Consider the following 12286-nt stretch of genomic DNA (forward strand, 5'->3'; position numbering starts at 1 on the left):
AGCAAGCACTGGGTGGACTCGGTGGACTGCGCTGTGCCAGGAAAAGTCCGGGAGAGGCCTGCACGTGTTCATATCGTTTTCTGACAAAGTGGAATGCGCCTGTAGCATCATCGAATGGGAGACTAGCTCGACGAGTAGTACGCTGGTCTGCGTGCCCTTTCTTCATTCGTATTTACTTGCGATAAAGTAACATTTTATTAGCGAGGAAACGTGTTTTGATTATGTTTTTTGTATCTCCAGCCAAGTTTTGTAGCACTTTGGCGTGTGGCTTTCTTTTTCCTTTCTGAAGATGTCACTAATTGCGGAGTTGGCGGTGAAATGCATTGGCAAGTCCGAGGAAGAAAAGCCTAATAAATCCTAATTGGGGACAAATTTTCGGCGAGTGTGTTTAGAAGTTTTTTCTTATTTACCTGAAAATGCGGAACCTTAGTTGCAATGAACGCATAATATCGCGTAATGGCGAGTGCACAAATAAACTGAAAAGAAGATTTTTGCACTAAAAATTAATATGGTTTATTATATTTTATATTTCGTAGACTTCCATTTATTTATACTGAACAAAAAACCATTTAGGAAAGAAAACAGGTGACTGGATGATACTACTTTTTACTATACAGTACATTTACGATGTCAGGTTAGCCTAATATGACAAACCAAAAGGTCATTCAAAGCCAAAGGGCCGAAGTTTAGATTAATTCATACACCTAACGCCATTTACACGTTGTATGACGGGCTGTACTGTAGACATGCGCAGACACTATAGCAGCTAATTGATCCTTACGTTCGGCGGATACCTAAGAAGTGCTAACATACTCCGCCCAAAAGGAAAATGACACCGCACCCCATCCGGCCCCTGTACCTCAACTCTGGAAAAATGGTCCCCGAGAAACTCAGATTTTGAAATATCTTCGCCTCTGCTCTGACTTCACGGGAAGGAACCACTGTAATTGACTAACGCACCTCTAGAAGTTTTCCAAGTTGGACATCGGAGTATGCATTTGTCTATGCATTCCTGGGTTGCCACCTACAATAGCATTCCTGTTACTAAGCTCTACACTTTATCTGACGACTGCGTTATCACGTTTCTCTGTTTACGGTACCTCGGGTTTTACGTGCCAAAGCCAGAATGTTATTACGAGACACGCCACAGTGGAGGACTCCGGATCAATTTTCACCACCGGGGTAGTTTTTAACACGTACCTAAACCTAAGTACACTGACATTTTTCCATTACACCCCATTTGAGATGCGGCCGCTGTGCGCGGGATCCAAACCCGCGACCTCGTGCTGAGCAGCGCACCGCCATGGCCGCTAGGCCACGTTCATGTGTACTCTCCCATCACATTACACATCTGATTGCTGAATGAAAGCTCCTTCCATAAAGTCCTAAACTCTTAGATGTTCATGTACTGCGGCGCCTGCCTGCATGCTGGCAGGGTCACTAGTGTCACACTATATACGTGGCAGGGTCACACGACGTTCTTTCTACCAACTGCGCCTGTTGCAAAGAAGGCTGCTGAATTCGTTGTTTGATTCTCGCGGTACCCTTCAGTATGAGCTCGTATCGCGCCAATTCCGCAACAAAGCCAGCCACCTATTGTAATACTGAACCCAATGTGTAGTGATCAGGGTGCAGGCGTTTTTCGCTGCGCTAGTTATTTTTTTTACGACAGCGCCGACGTTTGCGGACACGGGAACAAGCTTGGCAAACTTTAATACGGTGCGACGTCGGGCCACCAGTTCTTCGGCAGGCACAACTTCAGGGCACGAGTTCCGCGACACCGCACTGCAATGGAAGATCAAAACAGAACACTTGAACAAACGTGGCCAAGATGTCATGAATGCCGATGCAATGGCCTAACTATAACTCGATCAGCAGCTAAGTGATGTACAAGTGTGACCTTGAAAGACTTCGTACTCCCTCCTCCGAGAGTGACGCACAACGCTTACAAGTCCATGAATGTTCTTACAAATGAAGTCAGGTGCGGTTCTCAGGGGACAAAAATCTCCACGCACTTGACTTATTTAGCAGAATCACAGCCTATGTTTTAACGAAGCTGTTTCTTTTCAGCAGTTGAATTAGTCCCCTTTTCTTTTTACTTCGAATGCCTGCGATTAAACCTCACACTTCAAAATTTTGCTCCCATTTGAACCATACCCTAGCTCCAGTTTCACGAATATTTATATTCTTTATATTACAACTCGTTTTCCCTGGACGTCAAGAAAATTTGCGTATGAATGTTGTATAACAGTCTCCAGTAGTCAGTAGATAATTTACCTTGGAAAACATGACTAAAGAATACATGTTAATTTTGTTTGTACATAAAACATAATGCGCCTCATCTTCAATAAATGGTGGTACCGCGCTGAGGTATTCTCACAGAACAATGGCCATACACTCAACGCGGTCTGTCAAGCACGCGTACAAAGCACTAGAGCACATGCACACCAATCTGATACGGCAATGACTGCAGTTGTACCATAAACCTTGAACGTTACCGGTAAATGACGTATAACGTAGCCTTTATTTCCAGAAGTATAAATTTGGCGCCAAATTTGGTTATACAAATAACAGCTATGTATATAATGCTTCCTTGTACTTGAATGTACATTTTAAGATATAAGCCGTGACTACAGCGTACGACTTTTACACTTTACAAGCAGATCAATCATATAATGCATTCATTTCAACTAAATTAGCTCTGTGTCAGATACAGTTCTCCCAGGCCAGCTGACAAACCTTCTATGTAGCTCTTTAGATAAAAGGACACTTACAACGCTCTATCAATGTGCTGCAAATGACAATACCTTCCAAACTTCTGCGCATCACCTATCGTCCGCCCCCTATTTTCACCAAATATGCATTAAGTGTCACGTTCGGCTCGATAAGGACACCGGTGAAAACTACGCGATTACTATTACGCGTGGAAATAAGGGGAAACAAGTACTCAGTATAATTACCTGCGAAAATTGTAATTAGTCCAGAAACTTCAAACTTTAGCGGCATATTATTGCTAACATCACTCCACCCCTTTTCACCAAATGTGAACTTCGGCACCACATTCCGTTCTGCCACGACGTTGGGTAACATCGTGTATACCACCTGTGTAAAACTTTCCAGAATTTAAATCAGTCATTTTTGCAAATGCTGAGATTAACTCTCGCTCGAAAATTTGCCCGCACATCACCAACTATTACCGCCGAATGTAAACTCCCGGCCACGTGTAGTTCTTTGACGACGCCAAGCAAACTTTCTACGCGGGTTGTCATAAAACACGCTCATAATGCTCTGCAACGCCTGCATAAGTAATTTCCGATAAAAGGCAGTAACTCATTGTTTGCATATTTTAAACATTCGTCGTACACTCAACGATAGCCTGCCCTGTCAAGTTTCTGTGATTACATAGTACGTTACGAAGCATCGTTTATTAAAAAAACCATTTGGTGCATTAGGAACTGTCAAGCAGTTTCTTCGCATGCACGGGACTTTTCAGACAGTGTGAATGACCGCTGTATAGCTTGTAAAGTATGGTTACTTAAGCGTGGTAGCCTGCTCCGCTACGCAATTTCTCGTGATTTATGTCTATACTGTGACCGCAGGAGTAAAAATTTACCGCACTTTTGCTCCAATTGTATGTTTATTGGGCGCATTTGAGGTTTTGAAATATCCGAAAAGTATTCGAAAAATATTCGCGTTTACGAATAGTGACTATTCAATTCGAAGACAAAGTCGAATAGGACACTATTCGATTCCTTATCCGAAAGGTTAGGATCTTCGCGCACCCCTAGAAGTAACCTTTCGAAAGAGACAGGCCTATTGAGCATTTGATAAGGTCGACTCACTGCCTTCACTGCCGTGCTAACCTGGTTCCAAGAAACAGTGAAAGTCCTGTGTTGGCAAAAATATTTTCAGAGTCCCTTGTAACATCTCCAGCATCGAGGGGTGAAATGGAACCAAAATGAAATTAAAACATATTTTCTTGTAATTACCACATTACGCAAAAGAAAAAAAAAACGTTTGTGCAGCATATTTGCACCATCACGACACCAACACGAGAACTTGCAGCATCGGAAGCCACGTTGTTACGCCACGCATTTACGGAAAATCTCCTGTGCCTTCATTTGCAGGCAGCGGTAATGGTTCCACTACGATTTCCTCGCCTTTCTTTTTTCATAACACGTCACGCCATTTTCGCCGTGCATATCGTGTCGAAGCTGCGCTGTTGCGTTTCTTCGAACGTTGCGCACTCTGTTTCTCCACAACGTGTAGTATAACATATGTAACTCAACATATTTAGGTTATCCCCTAAGTTAATGTTGTGGGGTTTCCACCGCTCTCAGCGGTTGTGCGCCTGTTCTTCACTTTCATTCTGTTTTCCTTTTCTCTTCTACCGGGGTGTGCGATGGCAGGTGCTCTCCGAAGGATGGTCTGCCTCGTCTATTCCAGGGCCATATGTGTATCGTGCGGTGCCGCAGGCAAGACATGACCAGAGGCTCCAAGCAAGGGGAGCGGAAAGCGTCCCCGTTTATTCAACAGCCGTGTATATATACACTACATGGGAGAGGGTATGTTCCCTCACCACTATGTGTCATGTGCGATACCTGTATCGGTCACGTCGCACGTGCCGTAGATGCGAAGCCAGTGCTGCGCCAGATACAATACAATATGCTTCCAGGGCTGCCAGGCTCGGGAAGCATATGGAACCCTTGAAGAGGGAGCCACCCCGTCAGGCGCTTAACGCGCTCCATTTCGTTATGGGTCAATAAAGTTGTTTCTCTCTCTCTCTATCTCTCTCTTTGCTGGTTTCTTCTTTGTCTTTTTCTGTCGCAGGACGCCGTTAGCGGCCATGGGCGACCATTCGGCCGCGTTTTGTGTCGCGATTAGATTCAGATTCGGACGTGTTGTTTAAACTTGCGCGTGTGTCGAACCCCCTGCCTAATAAATGTTGATCTGTTCGTTCCGGAGAGCTTCGCCTGGGGTCTCCCTCGCTGCGAGCCCGGTCTCGCCTTCACCCCTAGCTGGGACCGGTGGGGTGCGTCGGCACACGGACTGGGCCGGGTCCGGTGCGGCGCCCTGTATGCGTGGCGGCTAGGAGCGCACGAACCCCCGGTGCACGTCTGACACGCGCACTCGGAGCTTGCGCACCGTGAGCGTAGCGCGAGACCACAACGCGAAGTTGAGGTATATACCAAAAAACGCTTCCAGTAAGCTTGGCACGCCTCATCGTCGTCACGGAGTTATGATCTCATAATGGCCAAGTCGTCTCCTTCTGTCAACTTTGTAACGAGAAAAGGGCAACGAAAGAGAATTAATAATTGATTCATTCATTCAGTGTGAAGAACCATTGCACTGCCATTGCGTTGCGCAGTTTTCTTTACGTATATTATTGTCGATGTACCTCTTTTGTTTATTGCTCACCGCTAATATGGATGTATTGGTTTTGTATATGGTTGCACATGCTGCGTATAATTGTTACTTCGGTATTGTCACGAATATAACATGCAAGATAATTTTTGTGTAAGATTTTGACCTTTTATACTCGCTTTGACTTGATAGTAATTTTCCCCTCTGGCTTGATTTATTTGTTTCTGCTTTAATTTTCATGTGCTGTGCCAGTTGTGAATGCTTGTACGTTACGGTTTTGTAGAAACGTAAATAAACATATAAAGGAAACGTTCCTTCATTCAGTGCTATAGCCAGGTCTAAATGTCACTTACAATGGCTGACGCAGGGACAGCGCTTGAGGTACAAGCCAGCCTTAACCTCCGTCTGCGAAGAGCACCTCCGACCAATTCCGAGCATCTTCTGACAAGTGTAATCACCGCGCTTGTACTGTTTCACGCAACACCAACCGCGGCGACATTGCCGCGTGCTTTGGCAGTAGCCCCCAGGTCCCACCGATCCCTGCGTTGCGAAAAGACAATGCCAGGTAAACACCTAAAATTTCAATTCGCACGAAAGAGGCACAATCCAACACAATGAAGACGCGTGCTTCACACACCGCCAGCACTGGGAAATCACCTTACCGCAGCCTCCTCTAATTCTTCAGAATTCCTGCCCAGTAACGCCGAAACCGTGTGTCATTAGAGGGCGCCACTTTTCCAGTAGTTGGTCATAGTTTATGGGCCATGAGAAGAACTTCTTTGGCCTAGTTGGTATTTACTGCTTGTTTGCTGCGATCTGCGCATGTTCTATTTGCCTATATATGCCCACGGGCTGCTGTGAATAAAACAGTTGAAAGTTACCGCCCGTGCTGTTTATGTGTTCTCTCCCTTTTTACCCGTCTTTATTTGCGGTCAATATGTTATGGGGCATGGTTAGGGATACTTCAACTTCCTTTCATCAGACGCCATGCTGAATCAAAGAGCGAGCACAGAGTTGGCACGGAGCGGTTGGAGCGCGTGGCGAATGTTATCAATGCTCTTTGAACAACATGTGTAAATGACAGGGAATGTGGTGATGTGCTGGTGGCTCGCACTGGCTCCCATGCATTGCAGAGGGAATTGGCAGGAATTGTAAAAATAGTGCGGATAATGGGCCTGTCAAACCGGAAGTTTGGACATAGCCAAATAGCTTTGGCGTAAAAATACGAAGGGACACGTGTCGCTGGAATAATGACTGCAGGATTGATGGACAGTACATATTTATCTATACGATTTGGCGTGTCTTCATTGACAAGCCAAGCTGCAGCTTCTTTGATAGTTTTTTTTTAAAGTCACATGTCTTGCGTGCGTGTCCACGAAATTTAGTTAGAGTGGTGGAGTGTTTTGATTAGTTAACTACTTTTGTCTGATACGTAACTTCGACTGCATAAATACCTTGGTATAGACACTCCTGAGTGTGCACATCCTTAGAGCTGGATGGCGTTTAGGCGGTGTTGTGTTTAACTTTGTGTTCAACGCTACGGAAGAGGGAGGACGTAGACACTGCCTTGATTTCCAAGACGACACTGTCTTTATTCTCACTTTTAGTCTTGCCTTAGATTGCTGCATGGCTTCTGGGTTGGCTTGGCTTGGGCCGATAGACTATGTTAGCCCCTTTCTTAAATGAAAAGTTGCAAAATGAAGTTTAAGAATATACGAGAAAAAATGGCAGAATAAAATGAACAAATGTACTAAACATTAAATATTGGGGTTTTACGTGCCAAAACCACTATCTCATTATGAGACGCGCTGTAGTGGGGAGACTCCGGATTAATTTCGGTCAGCTGGGGTTCTTCATCATGCACTAAATGCACGGCACACAGGCGTTCTTGGATTTCGCCTCCATTAAAATGGTTCAACATTTCTGTGCAGTTTTAGTGCTCCTTGTGCACTAAGCTTAGATGGCTTCTCTTGGTTGACCGTAGGTAGTATTACCGTTGGTTGTTTCCATTACCTCTTTTGTCATCACTCCTTTTAGCACTGTTACTTGCGACAAGAACAGGAGATATTCATCAGTCACCTTGTGTGTTCTGTACCCTCTCTGAGCGAATTTGAGTGGATGACGTGGCATGCGGTCGGATGGAGTGTCTGTGCTTTTCTAATGCTGCACGGAGAAGCTATAAAGCTGGACCCTGAGACACTAGTACCCTATTCTAGCAAAGAGTCAAGCAGAAGGATTAGACAGGATGCTGACAAATGGGTTGTAATCAGTGTGGAGCACGATGTGAGTTCTGTACAAGCAAATGTTGAAGTGTTCAATTCCCCGCACAACAGGCAAGATTTCTTTTCGATTTGGGAGTAGCGGCACACTGCACTGGTGAGCGTGTGGCTTGAATAGGCCACAATTTGGGTGCTGTCATAATCTCTCTGCGCCAGTATGGCGCTAAGACCTTCTGGCCCTTCGTCAGCGGTGAGATGGGTTGACTTCTTGCTGTCTAAGTAGGCCAGGGCATGGATACCTGTCAGGAATTCTTTCAGCTAGGCGACATCCACTTGTTGTAGACCATCCACTTCCACTCAACGTCTCTCCTTACGAGGTTGCGAGACGTTTGCTAGGTTGGAAATAAATCTGCCACAGTATGTAATCAGCTCCTCATTTGTTTGGTAGTGACATGTACATCACTGGCTGGACCTTTGTTGGGCCAGGTCTGAGGCCTTTTGCTGAGGATATTTGACCAAAGAATATAAATTCGGGTTGCGAGAAGCAAACTTTCTTTGGATCGAGTGTTAGACCACAGCTATAAAGAGATTACAGCACCATCTTCAGACATTGTGTTTTGCTTCTGCTTTGCCGTACACAAGAATGTCGTCACTAATGTTGATGACTCCTGGGATGCTTGTTATAACCTCTCTCATTGTGTTTTGTAACAACTCTGCTGCGGCAGTGATTCCGTCGTGATGTACCTTGACTCTTCGTGTATCACCAGTTGGCGATGCCCATCAATTAGGTCAAGCTTTGAGAAGGCTGATGCACCACTCAGGCTAGTGACAAGTTCTAACTTTGAAGATGCATGCCGCTCTCCTGTTATGGCTTGATTGGCACGACGCATGTCCACATAAATTCGTACGACGACTGGTCACTGGCGTTCCGGTGCCACAACAATCGAAGAGACCCATGTGGTGGGGCCAGTTGCCTTCTCAAGTACATCGAGTCCTTCGAGCCGCTCAACCTCTTATGTGACTGCATCTTAGACGCTGAATGGGATGGGTCTAAGCTTTTGTCCTACAGGTGGAAAATACTTCAATTCGATCCACAGGCAAACAGTTGTAGCGCTGAACCGCTCAAGATTGATTTTTTGGCACGGCGTCATATGTTGCTCGGCTACTGATGTTCACCGTCACTCCCGTGTCCATGATGAATTCAATGCTGAGGACATTGAGGGACACCATCACTGTCAGGGCTTTGGCATTGCTGCGTTGTGTTGCAAAGGCCTAGTCATCAGAGTTCGAGCTTGAGCTTAGCTTCACTAATCTGTGTTCTGTACCTCAGTGTTGGCTCTTTCCCTTACAGACTGCAGAAAAATGACCGCGTTTTCTGCACGCCTGGAAAGTTTTGTTTGTTGCGAGACAGCAGCATCATCCGCACTCATGGGGCCACGGTCCACCGGAATAGAAGCATTTCCCCACTGTCTCCGTGGACGTGTTTTGCTTTGGTTTGCGCTCCGATGCCAGTCCCGAGTACATTTCAAGGTGCACAACTTGCTGAACTTCAGCAGTGGCTGCTGTTTGCACCTCCTGTAGCTGCCTCGATGTTACGTCGATGTTGAGCCCCTGGGAGGGTCAGGAGTCGTTCCAGTGTTGCACCAATTTGGAGTGCAAACCAATGGAGTTTTGTGACGTGGTGCCCAACAAAATTTATTTGCCCACCAGGACGTACACGTGCAAAGATCGTCGTTTTCTCCCTTCAGCGAGTGATGACATATAGTTTCATCATTCTCCAACAACATAAGCGTTCACTGAGCCCAGCGCATCGCAAAAAAAAAAAAACACACACACACACATTAATAGTTTTAAAGTCTTATGGCAGGATAATGAGTCCCATCCATGTTGTGGGTGCTTTATTTGGTAATGGCAGTGGTGGTGTTGCTGTTACAGCAGGGGTAGCTTGACCAACTGTTCCGGCAGTTCCTTCACATGAGATTCTCTGTGCGCATGAAGACGTGCCACCTTGACTCCATCAGTTCAGACACAAAAATAAATGATCGGAGTGAACTGGTTCTCGCGAGCTTATGTAAATTTAGCCCCGAAATGTAACGGGCTAAATTAGCCTACATATGGCTAACTAAATGATTATGAGCGTAGAGTCAATTCGTTGCAAAACGTGCGAGAAAGTCGCCGTGATCTTTTTTTTATGTGGTTGCATGCGAAGCACCTCTTAGCATGCAAAACACCTCTGAACTGTCGCATGACGCGACAGTTCAGAATAACGTTGTTATGTAACGGCACTCTGCGTATGGCTACAACCGAGACACCAACGCAATATGAAAAAATAAAGACCAATGAGAAAGTTTGTATGCGCCTGATATTTTTCGCGCACACTTCGTACGTGAGCGTGCTTGTCAGCCGCAAGCATGCATTGAGCGAAATGCTACGGAAAATATAGGTCGATCAACGATATGAACCGTAAAAGGCCAGCCAAAGCAGTAGTGACCTGTGAGTGTCTACAATGCTAGTAAAAAAAAAAAACTCACTTAAACGGTCATATCGACCACTACTCGACAGGTGTCGTGTCAATAATTTCGAATTGTGCAACCTGTAGTCGGAGAGTCTCTTATTCGCTGGGAAGAATTCAGAATATCCGCGCCTACAAATTTGGTCGTCCTTCGAGCGACAAACCCTTCGTAAACAAAATCGGAGGAGGAGCACGTCGTACACTCTGAAACAGCCATCCGTCGACGCGACTTCCGAGCGTCGTTTCCAGACGGCGTACAATGTCACGACAGGCCGCAGAACAATCCGAGTGGCGTCAAAACTGCGAATGACACTTCCTTCTAAACGGCCATGTCTCAGATGCGCAAAATCTCAGGCATACACAACGGTGGCTCGCCCGCCGTGGTGGCGTAGTCGCTTTGGCGCGGCGCTGCTAAGCTCCTGTGCACGGGATGAAATCCTGGTCGCGGCGGCCGCATTTCGATGGAGGCGAAATGCAAAAAAAAAAAAAAAAACACCCGTGTGCGGTACATTAGGCGCCCGTTAAAGACCCCAATGTGGTATAATTCAATGCATAGTCCCCCACTACACCATGCCTCAAAATCATATGGCGGTTCTGGCACGTAAAATTCTAGAATTTATTTTTTTTAACAGCGGTGGCTCGATCTCCGCCTGAGCCCGAGTTTGCGGGTTTGTTCCCAGCCACGGTCATTGCGTTCCTATCGGGGCGTAGTTCAATACCGCTAGTGTGCTCAGATATAGGTGCCCCTCAGAAAAATAATATCGTAGGCCGTCAAAATTATTGAGTATCTGAGCTCTAAGAAAAGGTTTGCGCCCGTTCCAGCTTATCTTATACCCCAAAATAATTATCTATCTTCCGTGCCTTTCCGTTCTTCAATGCTGCGCGCCCGGTACTTGCAGGTGACGAAAGGCATGTACGTTATCAGTGTGACGTAGTATTCTTGACAGAGAGGTAGCGAGTGCAAAGTATTCAATAAAGATAACGCAAACAAGACAAATATGACGTCTATCACAGCCGTATGTTGCTGTGGAGCGTCAAACCTGAAGAATCAGAATCAAATCAATTAAATGATCTCCAGATTGCATTGAAAGATAGCTTTCTTTGACCCTGGACAGTACCTCCACAATGGGTGTATCGAAAGCAATAAAACCTGAATGGAAAGGAACAGAAGGTTCGTAATTAGATCTTGTTGTTCTGGCGCTTTGGAAAGAGCGTGACAATATGAAGAAACAGCTTACAGGTAAGTAAGGCCGTCTGTTGATGGGATCGATCGGTTGCTGCTCCACAAATGCGCGCTCTTCCTCGGACAGCACAGACACAGCGACGGTCAGCAGCGCAATGCAAACAACGACGAGCAATGTTCCAACGTCCATGGCCTGTAGGCAACTATACGCAACTGGACCTATGGTCCTAATGGCAAGCACTCTTTTAATCAAGTTCACCTTTGGCCCCGGGATGCCTCTAACCTTGGTTTACCCTTCGCTTCTTCTCTAAGAGGGGCACTAACTGTAACAAGCCGTGCGAGAGAGAAAGAGGCGCACAGTCAGATCACGAACCATTCGGAAACGTCTGAAGAGGCGCAGCTGGATATCACCGATGGTCTCCATATTGCCTGATTCAGACGTTTACTTATTGTTAAAACCGCAAACGGGGCTTTGAGATGCAACGTATACATCACCGTCAGCGCATAAATTATTGCACACACAAGCTGCAGCTGCGACGGCGACAGTGACACGGAATGAGCGCAGGAATTGATATCCCGCTCCTGAGGCTCAAAAGAGTCACGTGGTTTCATGAGGGGACGCCATGGCGGCGCTTCACGACTCGAGTTAGACCGCCCGTTCCTTCTTTGAGGCTTCTTTATGACGAATGAATGAAAAAAAAAAGAAACACCTTCCTAGGTGTGCAGTCGTTCTTTTGCTCTCTCTCTCTCTCTTTTTTCGTTTAGCTCTGTCATCAAAGTGCCGCCGTCGTACCATGTATTGAAGCCGAGGAACTTAAGCTGAGCGGCCGAACGACATGCCTAAACACAGGCGTCGCCTTGGCAACCAAAGAAAAACACGAGTGCTGGCACGCACACATCGCGCATAAACGCCGATGTCCTGTCAAAACACAACCACACGAGTTTTTTTTTCTTTTCTTTATATCCCGTCGTAACATGGAGTTAAAGTGTGCTCGTCACTGTCACTCA

The 12286-nt window shown here is 46.0% G+C and overlaps 1 protein-coding gene across 1 annotated transcript; it reads right to left on the minus strand.

Annotated features, from left to right (window-relative positions):
* Positions 1 to 1696: 1696 nt before the first annotated feature.
* Positions 1697 to 11826, minus strand: LOC142557470 (uncharacterized). The gene is made up of 3 exons (XM_075669346.1): positions 11334 to 11826; positions 5718 to 5904; positions 1697 to 1785 (listed from the first exon to the last, which is right to left on the minus strand). Exons 1-3 carry the CDS (start codon positions 11466 to 11468, stop codon positions 1712 to 1714), a joined length of 396 nt encoding a protein of 131 aa, XP_075525461.1. The 5' UTR covers positions 11469 to 11826; the 3' UTR covers positions 1697 to 1711.
* Between the last annotated feature and the right edge of the window lie 460 nt (positions 11827 to 12286).

This window comes from Dermacentor variabilis, chromosome 9, assembly GCF_050947875.1.
Source record: "Dermacentor variabilis isolate Ectoservices chromosome 9, ASM5094787v1, whole genome shotgun sequence".
NCBI classification, from domain to species: domain Eukaryota; kingdom Metazoa; phylum Arthropoda; class Arachnida; order Ixodida; family Ixodidae; genus Dermacentor; species Dermacentor variabilis.

Coding starts and splice junctions, on each gene's coding strand:
- LOC142557470 (XM_075669346.1), bottom strand. CDS start 11,468: ATGGACGTTGGAACATTGCTCGTCGTTGTTTGCATTGCGCTGCTGACC. Junction 5,905..11,333: donor ACAGACGGCCTTACTTACCT/GTAAGCTGTTTC, acceptor TTCGCAACGCAG/GGATCGGTGGGACCTGGGGG. Junction 1,786..5,717: donor CTGTCCCTGCGTCAGCCATT/GTAAGTGACATT, acceptor CTTCCATTGCAG/TGCGGTGTCGCGGAACTCGT.